Source organism: Danio rerio, chromosome 17, assembly GCF_049306965.1.
Source record: "Danio rerio strain Tuebingen ecotype United States chromosome 17, GRCz12tu, whole genome shotgun sequence".
In the NCBI taxonomy this organism is placed as follows: Eukaryota; Metazoa; Chordata; class Actinopteri; order Cypriniformes; family Danionidae; genus Danio; species Danio rerio.
Window position 1 is genome coordinate 19,205,865 of NC_133192.1, and position 14,492 is coordinate 19,220,356.

The following is a 14,492-nucleotide window of genomic DNA, read 5'->3' on the forward strand; positions in this document are numbered from 1 at the left end:
CATTGCTTTCTAAATGATGTGTTTCTGGAGGCAGAGAGCTAAATTACTTTTCAGATGCCAATTTTGGAAGAGAAGCTGGCAGCGATAGTCTGGCACTACCTACGTGATTGAATGCTCAGCATATCAATGACCTTGTTTAAAGCAGAGCTGGAATTCAGCTCACAAAGACATCCTTATTGCAATGAGAACAATGTCATCGACCCACATTTGGATTGAACAACTTATTAAGTCCTGTTAGGATGGGAATTTTTTAAAGACATGTACTACATGACTACCCAAACGATGCTCAAGAAAGCTATGAATGATGCTTAACATCAATATTTTTACATTAATATGTTTATTTTAATGACTGTTATCCTAATAAAAAAACTACGTTGCTCTCTTCTGAGATTTAAAACACGTCCTTTGTTCAAGTTCAGTTTTGATAAGCGGCTTTTTTATACCAGCTTAAATTCGTAGCCATTTTTAGTTACTACGGTTTCGTTTTTGAGAGGAAAAAAAGCGAGGCCCCAGCGAGGATCGAACTCGCGACCCCTGGTTTACAAGACCAGTGCTCTAACCACTGAGCTATGGAGCCGTGTTAACGTGCCGAGTCAGGCTAACAGATAATAAAGGCGCTTTTACATCCACGAAAAGCGTCTGATTATTAGACGAAATGTAGAATATTGTTATTGTTTTCAATATTATGTATTAATCATAAAACCCTATTCTTCAGATGTTTAACTAGCAACGAGTAATAAAGTTAAATATTATCTCTACAAAAACAAACGCTTGCTTAAAAAGGATAAGGTTTGCTGGGTTTGCAGACTCCTACTGTAACGATAGGATTAGAGTAACGTTAACTTCCAACCAGCATAATATTAAAATAGTATGTTTAATTAAAATATAATTAGTTTGCTACACTAGTAAACAAATACTTAAATACTCTCTTAAATAAGTAGCTACGATTGCCATTTGTTGTTGGTTATGTTAATTTAGATCAGGGGTGGCCAAACTTTTTTTTTTTTTTTTTTTTTTAGGAATTCGGGCCAAAAACCAAACTCGATTGAGGGCCGTGGGTCGAAGGTAAAAATATAAAGCTGTATCACAAAGTTTCCATGAATAACGTCCTTGGTTATTTAAAAAAATAAATAGATAACATTACTTTAATCATATTAACTAATCCATTGTATATTTTTTACTCTTTAATGAACCTATTACAAAGAAAACATAAGAATTCCATTCATAACACTATGGAGTTTAACACAGAATACACTAGTCAAGCTGCACCTTGATTTGCTCACTGAAGACTTCTGAATTGTGCTCAATCCACAGAGCAAACAGTATGTTCATGAAAAAATGGATTAATTTACAACATTTAATTGAAACATTTAATCAGAGAAAGTCTTTTTGTAGCTTAAAAATAAAACTAACAAATGAAAACCTACGTTAAATTAGAAACAACTGTGTATTAAAAGCATTAACCCCAACCCTCCCCAAAATTCTCCTTCTCTTCTCAGATGGGATGGGAGGCTATATTAAAGGTTACAATGGGCCAACTTTGGCCCATGGGCCCTAGTTTGGGCATCTCTGCTTTAGATGGTATGTCCTGATCATATTCTTAGGTCCTTTGGTTCAGCAGTTCCCAACAGGGGCCCACAAGGGGGCCTCAGCAAGCTCTGTGGGGCTTTGCGTCATATTTAAAAAACATTTTAGCAGTGTACAATTTTGGAGAACGAAGCTCCAAACATTTTGGGTCTCAGCGCTAGCAATACTGGAAACACGAAATACAGGAAATACCAAGGTAGTTACCTGAACTATGGTTTTATTCCACTTTCTTGAAGCAAAGAGTCCCCGACCCAGCCACAATGTATTATCTGTGCCAAAGTTCTAGCTAACGATTGCATGAGACCATCCAAATTAATAAGATATTCGCAGACGACTCAACCCCAATACCGCGGCAATCCCAGAGCATTTTTTTGCAAAACAATTGACACACACCCACAATGAGATGAGGGACATCACAGCTACTGACAAGACTTTTAAAAAAATTGGCAACTAATATCAAGCCAATTTAAAGGCCAAAGGCTTATGTTTTTCTGTTACAAATGGCCTACTGATGTTTTGCTTTTATATTTTACATTAGGCTATTATTTTTGCATAAAAATATCTAGATATAGTAATAAACACAGTTTATTTGAAAACAACAGTTTCTTTCATCCTTACTGCAAATTTTTATGAGCGATAATATCACAAAATGAGGGCCTTACAATATTTTCCAGTGAAAAAGGGGGTGTCAGGCAAAAAACAGTTGGGAACCACTGCTTTAGTTCACCCAAAAATTACTCAGTCAGTTACACAGCCTACGCTTGTTTCAAAACCTGTTAATATCAAACTGTGTAGGCCTTTGTCAAGCTAGTTTCCGATTAGTTCCAACATTCTTTTAAATCTCATCAGTGTTCACCAGAAAAAGAAATCTCATACTTAAAGGAGAGAAGGAAATGCTTAATCAATGGTCATTCAATGTTTTGGCTGAGTTTTAAGTTGTATTGTGAGTGTGAAATGCTGCTGTTTTGTATGTATATAATAAACAACCATTGACAGTTTATAGTTTCAGATTTATTGGTGAACAAATGATGCTGTCACAGAGGTTAAGCAGTGATCACATTTGTAAGAGAATACAATTTAGTTTATTGATTCAGACATAAGCATACACATAGGTCTGTGAATTTAAGCATCAAACTATAAATATTTTGTTATAATTAAAACCAAATTCAAATATTATGTTTTATTAGCCTGTACTGCAGTTGGTAAGGGTGAGGTAGACCTACAGTTAAAGTCAAAAGTATTAGCCCCCTTCGAATTTTTTTCTTCTTTTTAAAATATTTTCCAAATGATGTTTGACAGAGCAAGGACATTTTCACAGTATGACTGATAATATTTTTTTCGTTTAGAGAAAGTCTTATTTGTTTTATTTTGGCTAGATTAAAAGCAGCTTTTAGTTTTTTAAACACCATTTTAGGCACAATATTATTAGCCCCTTTAAGCTATATTTTTCTCGATAAACTACAGAACAAACCATCGTTATACAATAATTTGCCTAATTACCCTAACCTGCCTAGTTAACCTAGTTAAGCCTTGAAATGTCACTTTAAGCTGTATAGAAGTGTCTTGAAAAATATCTAGTCATATTTTATTTACTGTCATCATGGCAGAGATAAAATAAATCAGTTATTACAGATGAGTTATTAAAACTATTATGTTTAGAAATGTGTTGAAAAAATCTGCTCTCCATTAAACAGAAATTGGGGAAAAAATAAACAGGGTGTCTAATAATTCAGGGGGGCTAATAATTCTGACTTCAAATGTATGTGCCACAACTAAATGGTTCTTTTCAGAATCTGTTAAGGTCATTGCAGGCTGGCAACTGAATTTCCACACACTACCCCTGCGTCTTCATAATGCGCACAGTTGTGAGTGCCAATCCCAGCATGCTGACAGTCCAAAAGAGTTTCCTCCGTCCCTTCGCACTGCACATCATCCAGAATAATCTTCAGCCCTGTTCCCTCTCCAAACTCTGCGTGCTTGGCAGCTTTAAGTGCATGGAGGAACCCGAGCTGCCGACAAACCACCACGGCGTTCTTGGTGTTCCAGAGGTCGTCACAAACGGTCCCCCATTCTCCATTAGCGTAAACCTCAACCCTTCCACGATCCCTCTGTCCCTCTTCATCCCCAACCAGCCTCACTGCTCCGTTCTTGTGCTTGCCCTTCCTGCGCCTGCCCTTCCGCTGTCTGGATGTCCTGACAGGTTTGGGTGTAGTAGGGGTGAATGGTGTTGTGGTGATCTGCCCATCTTCCTCCCTAAAGTTGTCTAGCAGCTCCCGAAGCCAGTCTTTTGTGGTAACAAGAGGAGGTTCCTCTGTGTTTGATAGTTTGGGCTGCTTTGTTGGAATATGGACTCCTATCAGTGCTGTTAAAAGGAGGATTTATAGAGAAATCAATTACTCAGTTATGATAGTATAGAGTTAAACAGCATTGAGTCCTAAAAGAGATAGCATTTTTGAATGTTCTAAAGTCAGTAAAAGGTGCTGCATGTAAGTTTTTGAATTTTCTAAAGCATAAAAATACCATAATGTTTGCAGATATAACATGATAAGTGAACATTCTTGTTTATCTGAAAAACAATGCTGAACTCAGATATTCTGCTTTGAAAATGTGCTTTCCGTGGAAAAATGTCATGTAATGCAGTGCTTCTCATTCTGAGACCTACTTTATAGCGTATATATCATTCAGGCAGTGAAGATTATTTGATTTTTAAAGAAAACAGACCTCAAACTCGCTGATTTTGTAAAGGCATACAGTTCATGGGAAGCGTTTGAGCCAGGTTACTGACAAATTAAAAGTCCTTCTGCATTGTTCTGCATATACCCTATTCAAAATCTAGGATATACAAAAACTCCTTTTAATATGAAAAAATATTCCTTCTATCATGTGCCATTGCTTTTATTTAGAACACTATTTATATCAGCTTTTAGGCTCGAGACTCGCTCCTGTTGGCCATCTGGCAACCGGCCCTTGCGTATGTTTTGATCCAGGAATGGAAAACCTAGTTTAACCACAAGCTTAGGGCGTACTCACACTATGTACAGTTGCCTCGAACTGGGCCAAAGCACGCTTGTCCCCCCTCCCGTCTCCCCCAACGGCCCGCACTCACATTACAGTCGGGCCTCGGCACGGTTACGTCATCATTTCTCTAGTTATTTTGCTTTAGACCTTAGGGATGCGGTGACATGCACTCAGATATTTCGCTGAACAGATCCGCCACTTTTAACGCTCATAAACAATCATAAAGCCCTCGTGCTGCAGGAATTAGGAGGTTTGCTGAAGGTGTGCAGCTGTCGTGCAGTGAGGGGTTTGCGTATTTAATAAACTACGGCAGTTTGCGTTCAATGAACAGTAAGAATGATTAATTAATCCATATGAAACAGTCCCTTAAAAGTCAAGTCTCGCTTTCAGTTTCGGACTTTGGCGCGTTGTGCACTCACACACAAGCGTACCACACACAAGTAAGCATAATGGTGATGCTGACGTGGTCCGATTGCCATGTACTGTAGTTCATTTACGGCATGATTTTAATATTTGATTCTAAAGATGATCATGAAAAACAAACTTTTTTATTTTCCTTTTTTCTATAATAAGCTTCAGGCTGGGCCTACAAAAAATACCATCCCTGTAGAACACTATGGCATATCTGATGAAAAATTCTTAATCTATTGGCTACATTACTTGATAAGAAAAACACACTTTTAGTTGAACAGGTTTCCTAGATTTCTAAAGATTTTAACTAAAAGGCTTACTTACTTTCTTTTGGCTCAAATGGTATAATGTTGCTTTTAACCCGAACTGAATGTGGTTCATAATGACATTTTCCTGGAGGTGCACGTCTGTAATAAAGTTAAAATAAAGTTAACATTTTTTAAAGAAAGAACATTTTAGATTTAATACCAGTTAAGCACAAAACATATCCATGATGTTCTCGTTTTTACTTTATTTTAATGATTTAGGCATCACATTATAATGATCACGTAGAAAGTGAGTTTTCATACTAATATCATGTTGCCTGCACATTGTTTATGTCTTGGGGCTACACTTTTGAAACAGTTTAACTTCATGGATTGGCCCAACTCACATCTATTGTGTCTCACTGTAACCTAGAAATTAGCGTAGTGCTTTGCCAGTCGTAATTTTATAGAATGAGCGATACATTACAGCAACTCATATTGCTGCGAACACAGCCCTTTTTTGTCTTTTGAGATCAAAATCTGTCAGGAGGCAACACAAGCTGATCTTTGCACACCATAAGACAAGTAATTATGAGTGATAAAAATATATATAGATATACCTTGAGGGGTCAACAATCTTATACACAACACCCGTTGGAGATGTTGCACTTGGTATTTCAGTGGACATAAAATATAGTTCACCTGGTCACACGGAATACAGGATAAGTCACATTAAATAGTGATCAAATTCATTTAAAAATCATGAATAGTGTTTGTCCACGAGCAGGATATTCATGCAGCATTTAAAAAGTGCAATTGTATAGATAATCTGGATACATACCTGCCTCATCCTCTGCAAAGGATATGATGTATGGATAGTAATTATTGATGAGTCCTGGAAATGAACAAGTCAGACCTATACCCATGCAAATCTCATTGTATTCCCAGTTGCCAGTCTGTCTGTTCTCCTTTAAACTCATCAGACGTCTGTGGGAATTCAAATAGTAAACATTTTGTTTGTAATTTCGTTACAGCAAAAATCAGTAACATTATTATTATTATTGAAATATTATTAAAAGTAAGTTTTTAAGTTAGGAATCATTAACATTTGTTGATCTGATGTTTAAGAAACATTTAATTTTCTTTTCTTATTTTTATTTTATTTATTTATTTTGACAAAAATTGCAATTACTCCAAAGGTTTAGAGAGCCCCTATTATGGGTTTTTGAAAATGACCTTCCCTACAGTGTGTAACACAACACTAAATGAATGTAAACATCCAGCTGAGGTTTAAATCTGAAAGTGCACCGTGTTTAAAACTAAAAACTAAAATTGATTTTTTTAATGAAATAGTCGACTCAGAGTCGAATAAATGAATCGAGTCGGGTTCAGATCTTTTGCTTGAACGTGATATTGTACATCACTGAATATGAAGTGCTGGCTCTGGTAAAACGTGAACCCCTTTCCCTTCAGACACTAGAGGAGCGCAGGCGATCGCTGGACTGATCACGAAGACGACGATCACTGACAGATGGAGATTTAGCGTGGGTAATAAAGGGTTAAAGTCCATTTTCACAACAATACCACAGTAATGCCAACCTAGTGCTGCGTTTGTTCTTGTCATTTCTCTGATGATTGATACAATAGCCTATGCTGCAGCACGGGAGTCGCTGGGCGTTTGCTATTAAAGGAAGGAGCAGCAAAGACTATTATGTATGAGACTTTGTCAGACTTTGACAGGGACTTTGTCAGTAACTGTTACAGGACCAGTTTCTTCTTCATGCTCATCATAACATGTTAGTGTAATTAAAATTGCTGCCTCGTTTTGTGTAGTTTGCAAAATATGTGTTTATTTGTGTGTTATAGGGCCACACTGAATCTGCGCGTGCAGAATTACGCAGATTTTCCACAGATTTTAATTTGTTTATTTACTTGTTTACTTAAATGTGTGTAAATCTATATTTATTTAGTTTACTAAATTAATTACAGTAATATTATTGACTAATATGAAAATGTTCATCTGATTTATGTACAATACAATTTGTACAGTAATATTTGAGACTTGCTTTGTTTACCAAATAAAGTGAATCTAATTGAATTTGCATTTTAAACATTAAATAAAAGTTAAAAGATATTACTTTTTATTTCACATATTAAGGTTTTAGTTATGATACTCTCAAAAAAATTGCGCAGAAATCCACAGATTATTACCAAAATTCTCTGCAGAAATAGCAAAAAATCACCGCAGATTCTGTCTGTCCCTAGTTATAAGTTGTAATTACTCCACGTGGCGTGTAATCACTTATCTATTATAAGTTGAAAATTACCCTTACCGATTTAAACTTGTTTCTGAATTCATGATCCTCTACTGTTTGTTGCTATGGCCACCATCAGCTGTTCATACACGCGTGGCGCTGTCAAATTTCAAAATAGTTCAACTTTAACCACTTTGTGGATTAATACTGAATGTCGTTAGACATTTTGGGAGACCCCCAAAACCAAAATATGACCTTTTATCATGCAAAATAGTGGCTTTTCAAATGGTTATGATATGTTCTTTGTCTAAACACTATCAGTCAAAACAGTACAATTTTTGAACAGTAAGATTTTTGATGTTCTTTTAAGACATCTCCTCTGCAGACCAACCCTGCGTTTATTTGACCCATAAACACACTGCAAAAACAGTAAAGAATTAAATATATTTACAATATTTAAAATAACTATTTCCTTTTGAAATTGATTTCAAAATGTAAAAAATTTCTGTGATTTTAAAGCTGCACTTTTAGCATCACATGATCGTTCAGAAATCTTTTAATATGGTGATTTGTTGTTCAGTTTTGTACTTTCTGTACTTTGGGTTCGACAGCAAGAAAAGATGTTTAAAAAAAACAAAAAAACATTTAAAATCAAACTATTCCAAAACCTTTTAGAATATATATCATAACTCACCCACTCATGAAATCTCCAAATATGTACAAGCCATTTAAATTAGGATTTTCACAGCCTCTGTACACATATCCACCAGTGACAGATTTACCCATTTTGTGTGGATATGCGTAAATTGGAAGAACATCGTCTAGAAGTAAAAATTATAGGCGTACTGGGTTGAAAACGGCACTTATCCATACAAACAAAATCAATATTTTTCTACTTTATATTAAGAATTTAAAGGACAGTCATTGGTAGTGCAGTAACAGTATTCCTACCTAAGGAACTGTTGGCGCAAAGTTTTTTGTCATAACAAGAGAAGCCTTCTTTTGCTCTCCAACCATAATTCCGGCCCTTCTCCACAATGTCCACCTCCTCATACTTATTCTGGCCCACATCCCCACAAAAGATTCGTCCTCGTCCCTCCTTGGTTATCGGATCTCCTCTGTCTACCGAACATCTCCACATGTTCCTCACACCATAGGCATACACCTCTGGCCGAGCTTTGGGTTCATGCACAAACGGATTGTCCGCTGGGATTCTATACAGTGGCCCTCGTTCATTGTCATCTACATCAATTCGAAGAACCTTTCCCAAAAGTGCAGATCTAGCAAAAACATCCAGAGATGGAAGATGATCACCAATCTGTCCTTTTTGTGCAATAACTAAATATTCAAGGAATGTTAGCTAATCATTTTAACATACTTGTTCTGAGCATTTCCAAATTTCCCAAATGGATCTCCTGCCATTCCGCCATCCCCAGTGAAGATGTATAAGTATCCATCATCGGCGAAGAGAAGCTGCCCACCATTGTGATTAGAAGCAGGTTCGTCGATCTCTAAAATGATTCTGATAAGGCATGAAGACAACGTGAGTAATAATGGACACTATATTGATATTAATGGTTTCATGAAGAATCTGGCATTCTTTTGCACACAACATTACCTAAAAGGGAAAATTAGTGCATCGTACTGAATATATAATATGTAAAATTATATTAAATACATAATATGTAATCTCTCATGTGTCCCAAAAATGTGATAGTGAGTTTTCATCTCAAAATTCTTCACAGCCGCCTAATTTACAGAGGAGGGAGGTGCTTTTACAGTCTCTACCTCAGTTAATCCAGCAAAGCAAAGTAAATATCTGCATATGTGCTTAAATATTGTGAGTATGAACTTATTGTAAGTATGAGTTTGCATTCTCCCAGTGTTGGCGTGGGTTTCCTCCGGGTACTCGGGTATCCCCCACAGTGCAAAGACATGTATAGGTGAACTGGATAAACTACACAACTAGCCGTAGTGTATGAGTGCATATGTGAATGTGTGTTTCCCACTACTAGGTTTTGGCTGGAAGGGCATCCGCTGTGTAAAACAAATGCCGTAAGTTATTCCGCTGTGGCGACCCCTGATAAATAAAGGACTAAACTGAAGGAAAATGAATGTATGAATGAAATGCAGGACTAACATTAAGGCATTTGTGGGAGCTCATAAACAGTGCTCCCTGAATCTGATTTAGATTACTCAATTTGAAATGGAACTTGTGCTTTATCAATTGTAGAAAAACATAATGTGACCCCTTTAAAATATTTCTCACATTAAGAACTTTAAGATTTTTTTCTTTTGGCAACCCAGAATTGTTCTACTGCACTGAAATCAAAGTCATATTTTAGCACCTTTATTTTTAGGAATGTGTTGCCAAAAAAAAAAAAAAAACAGCTGCTCACCTCTCTGAAGTGTGATCCACCACATTCATATCCGTAGAAGAGATACGGAACTCACTGATACGGATTCTCTCATCAAAGCCCACTTCGACAGAGTAGTAGACATACAGTTTCCCATTGTATTTAAAGCGGGGGTGAAAGGTGAGCCCCAAAAATCCTCGTTCATCACCTTCCCATGGAGATGTCAACACGGCTTTTGTGATGTTTAGAAAGGGCTTTTCAAGCTTTGATTGATCTGGAAGGTACACCCAGACCAGGCCAACTTGTTCGGCAACAAAAAACCTGTGTGTGCCATCATTGGCATGAACCATGGCAAGAGGATTTCTGAGTCCATTAGCTACCTCTTCCAAACATAACTGTAAACAGCCCTCAGAGTCTGCTGCAGTGCGGCCCAGATTTTTGTTCAAATGTTCATTACTCAGCAAATGAGGATAGCAGTAATCTGGGTCGTCCAGTTCTAAATACTGACAAAGCTTGCGTTGGTCATGCTCAAGTTCTGCAAGACGTGGATCGTCAGACAATAAGGTAAGAAAAGACCTGCACTTGGAATGGAATTGAGCGCAGTAGTCTGGACAGAGTCCAGGTATTGTCCGTAAAGGCGTACTGGGGTCTTCGGCATCAAACAAGTGAGCAGCATATGGAGAACATTCCTGAAGACAAACAGAGGGGGGATGGAACTGAATTGTGCCACTCTTAAACAATGTACTTGACTAGTCATGTCTGCCTTTCCACATGCAACACTCTGAAAGACCACAACCACTTAAACCTCAAGGTAGTGTTTACAGCAAACCACTCTGCATTGGGGTAGAAGTAACCCCAGAAGTCCCTATTTGACCCCCTATAGCTTAATTACGTAAGCTACCAGTTGCAAAACATAGACTCTATGTTAAGACTGTCTTTTAAAAAGACAAATGACTCAAGTAATGAATTCAAGACATTAACATAAACAATATTCCCTAAGATATCGCTCACATTGCAATGTCATTGAATGCAAAAATTAAAACAGTTACTAAATATAAAAAAAATATATATATTTCTACTAAAAACATTATCCTTTAAAAGTAGGTTTTTATGAAAAATGTTCCTTTCGTTGTGGTGATGATGAATACTTTGCTCCAAATGATGTCATCAGCGCAAGATACTACACTCTCAGAAATAAAGGTACGTGATCTGTCACTGGGGTGGTACCTTTACAAAAGGTACAAATTTGTACATAAAAGGTCCATATTAATACCTCAAGGGTATATATTAGTACCAAAAAAGTAAAAAAAAAAAAACCTGTGACAGCTCTCATAGCTTTATTTTTAAGATTGTACACTTATATATACATAGTTGAAGTAAGAATTATTTGCCCCCCTGTGTATTATTTTTTTCTAAATTTCTGTTTAACGGAGAGCAGATTTTTTTTCCTACATATTTCTTAACATAATGGTTTTAATAACTCATTTCAAATAACTGATTTATTTCATCTTTGCCATGATGACAGTAAATAATATTTGACTAGATATTTTTCAAGAAACTCCTATACAGCTAGTGACATTTAAAGGCTTAACTAGGTGAATTAGGTTTACTAGGCAAGATAGGGTAATTAGTGAAGTTATTGTATAACGATGGTTTATTCTGTAGAATAAGAAAAAAAACTTAGCTTAAAGGGGCTATTAATTTTGACCTTAAAATTATAAAAATAATAATAAAAAAACTGCTTTTATTCTAGCCGAAATAAAACAAATAAGACTTTCTCCAGAAGAAAAAAATATTATCCGACACACTGAAAATTTCCTTGCTATGTTAAACATCATGTTGGAAATATTTAAAAACGAAAAAGAAACCAAAGGGGATAGATAGATGTAGATATATAAATGCACATTTCAATATACTTTAGTTTCAGATTTTGTTAACAGTGGTCAAAATAGTGCCCTAGTGACGTCATTTGCCCTATTTCTGTGTTTCAGTTTGCAAGGCTGACAGTGTTGGACATCATTGTTGACTATTTATGGCTGCGGTACGTGTTGAGAGGCAGACATGCAACGGGTTGAGTACGTACATTACATAGAAAACGGAACACTTTGTGATTTAGACTGAACATACCTGACACAGCAGATCCTGCACGTACGAGGCACAGTTCGAATATCCATAATAATCAAAGTTATCCATTACCCGATAGTATTTTTTCATCAGTTCTTGGTCTCTTGCATAGTCACAGCATCCAAAGTTTTTATACATTTGACAAAACTGAAGCTCCTGTTGAGGCTGAAAGGGGGGTTTAAAATCCAAACATTGCGGATGCAGGATCGCAGGTGCGATCCAAAACGCAGACAAATAAAATAAAATAAACGGCGGTTGCCATATACGGCCAAAAACGTCGCAAAAATACCACATAACGCTCAAAGCCTGGCTGCCAACTTCAGATACATGGAAGTAAAAGTTATGCAAGAGGATAGTCTTCTCGACGCGTGTCCTCACTGACTTATGTAGTCGTGCACTTTGCCCTGATTTTAATGATCAACCATTACCAAACAAATTCACGTCCTATTTACTGTGTAGCGACCTTGCAAATCTAAAACTAAACCATCTCCTTCACATTTGACTTTCGAGACGTCATGTCTTACATCCTGAGCAGATGTGAGACACACATACAGGTCCAAGCCGCAATTCTCCGACTGTAATTCATGTCTAGCAAGCGTTGTTATGCGGCAGTTGCCATTAGAAACGACAAAAAAGCTTTCCGCGGGTTTTTGGGTTTTGTAACCCTTTAAGCTCATTTTTATAGACTCAAAACATGCTTTACATTCACGTAAAATGTTAACACGTGTCAAAACTTACGAATTTCAAAAGTCTTCAAAGAAGTAAATGAATGTCGGATTGCTTTAAAATATGGTTCAAAGTAGTTCACTGGAATGTGCTTTTTGGGTGCAGATACATTTATGAAAAGAGCATGGCAGCACTAATTTTAATAAGTTTTTATTGCATTAACATGACAATTTAAAGAGAAAATATGATTAATGTCTATTGTTATGATTATTGTTATTATTTTCTAGGCTACAAAACCCACTAATAATGAAAGCACAATGAGTCTGGGTAGCACACTGGCTATGAATGTACGGAAACTAAACGATAATCTTTCTTCCATCTGTTTTTGCTGTTATGCAATCAGTTTACCAGTAATATTTCAAAAACTTGGACATCCTCACTTTGTTCAGTTTATTTTTTATTCAGAACTCTTGTTTTGTTGAAAAATGGTTTCCTTATGTTTGATGTGCACAACTGATAATGGTAATGGTAATTTCAAACTGCATTTGTTAAATATATTCACTTCAATTTGATAAAATACTTTGGTCCAGATTTACTGACCTAATAGCCTAGATTGTGGAGTTTGTGTCCTTTTTTTAATGAGGACATATACAAGGAATGAAAGTAAAGTCAATCTCAGCAAATCAATGGCTTTGGATGCATACATTAAAAAAAAAAGAAAAAAAAAAGGACTTCAATAACAATAAATATACATGGTCAATGTCTGTTTACCCTTTAACTGCCCTACAAATAAAAATTTTTTGGATTGCATTTCTTAATAATAATAATAATAATAATAATAATAATAATAATAATAATAATAATAATAATAATAATAATAATAATAATTTCTTACATTTATATAGCGCTTTTCTAGACACTCACTTTACACAATGGGGGGAATCTCTTCATCCACCACCAGTGTGCAGCATCCTCCATAATGCGGCGGCAGCCATATTGCGCCAGACCGCACACCACACACCAGCTGATTGGTGGAGAGGAGACAGGGTGATGAAGTCAGTTATGATAAGGGGATGGTTAGGAGGCCATGATGGACAGAGGCCAGTGGGCAAATTTAGCCAGGATGCCGGGGTTAAACCCCTACTCTTTTTCAAAGGACATCATGGGATTTCTAATGACCACAGAGAGTCAGGACCTTGGTTTAACATCTCATCCAAAAGACGGCGCGTACTGAGCAGTATAGAGTCCCCTTCACTATACTGGGGTGTTAGGACCCACAGAACGCAGGTTGAGCTCCTCCTGCTGGGATGGAATTTTTTTCTAACACATGCCTCAATTTCTGAAATATCAACCACTACCAAATAGTTGATACATCAGTTTCATGTAAAAGTACCAGAATTAATACATATGCTATGAATAATATGAAGTATAAGACTAATTTATTAAAACATTTTTGAATTCTAAATCATCTTTATTTTTTGAAGTACAGTTGAAATTAGAAATATTAGCCCCCCACCCTGAATTATTAGCCCCCCTGTTTATTTTTTTTCCCAATTTCTGTTTAACAGAGAGATTTTTTTCAACACATTTCTAATAAAAATAGTTTTAATAACTCATTTCTTATAACTGATTTATTTTATCTTTTCCATGATGAGAGTAAATAATATTTTACTAGATATTTTTCAAGATACTTCTATACAGCTTAAAGTGACATTTAAAGGCTCAACTAGATCTAAAAAGGTTAAATAGGCAAGTTATTGTAAAAGTATGGTTTGTTCTGTAGACTATAGAAAAAATAAACAGCTATAAGGAGCTAATAAATTTGACCT

The 14,492-nt window shown here is 36.2% G+C and overlaps 2 protein-coding genes and 1 non-coding gene across 5 annotated transcripts in view; 1 reads left to right on the top strand and 2 right to left on the bottom strand.

Moving 5' to 3' along the window:
• ccdc85ca (coiled-coil domain containing 85C, a) overlaps positions 1-14,492 on the top strand; it is a 115,501-nt gene that overhangs the window by 21,893 nt on the left and 79,116 nt on the right. The gene's annotated exons all lie outside the window — the stretch shown is intronic.
• trnat-ugu (transfer RNA threonine (anticodon UGU)) lies at positions 505-577 on the bottom strand. Its single transcript has one exon. It is a non-coding gene; the product is annotated as a tRNA-Thr (tRNA).
• hhipl1 (HHIP-like 1) lies at positions 2,584-12,602 on the bottom strand. Of its 2 annotated transcripts, none has more exons than XM_021467084.3 (9): positions 12,001-12,602; positions 9,916-10,562; positions 8,895-9,038; positions 8,468-8,796; positions 8,211-8,337; positions 6,103-6,248; positions 5,882-5,963; positions 5,341-5,423; positions 2,584-3,940 (listed from the first exon to the last, which is right to left on the bottom strand). In XM_021467084.3, the coding sequence occupies exons 1-9, from the start codon at positions 12,289-12,291 to the stop codon at positions 3,390-3,392; spliced, it is 2,400 nt and encodes a 799-aa protein (XP_021322759.1). In that variant the 5' UTR covers positions 12,292-12,602; the 3' UTR covers positions 2,584-3,389. The 2 variants fall into 2 exon arrangements, with proteins under 2 accessions (XP_021322759.1, NP_001314829.1); NM_001327900.1 differs by having other exon boundaries at positions 2,854-3,949; positions 12,001-12,346.

Bases quoted from the DNA above. Each gene is read 5' to 3' on its own strand.
- hhipl1 (NM_001327900.1), bottom strand. From the start codon at position 12,291: ATGTGGTATTTTTGCGACGTTTTTGGCCGTATATGGCAACCGCCGTTT. The intron at 9,039-9,915 runs GTGAGCAGCTGT...ATGCCTTATCAG, and splicing joins GTGGATCACACTTCAGAGAG to AATCATTTTAGAGATCGACG. The intron at 3,950-5,340 runs GTAAGTAAGCCT...TCCTTTTAACAG, and splicing joins ACCATTTGAGCCAAAAGAAA to CACTGATAGGAGTCCATATT.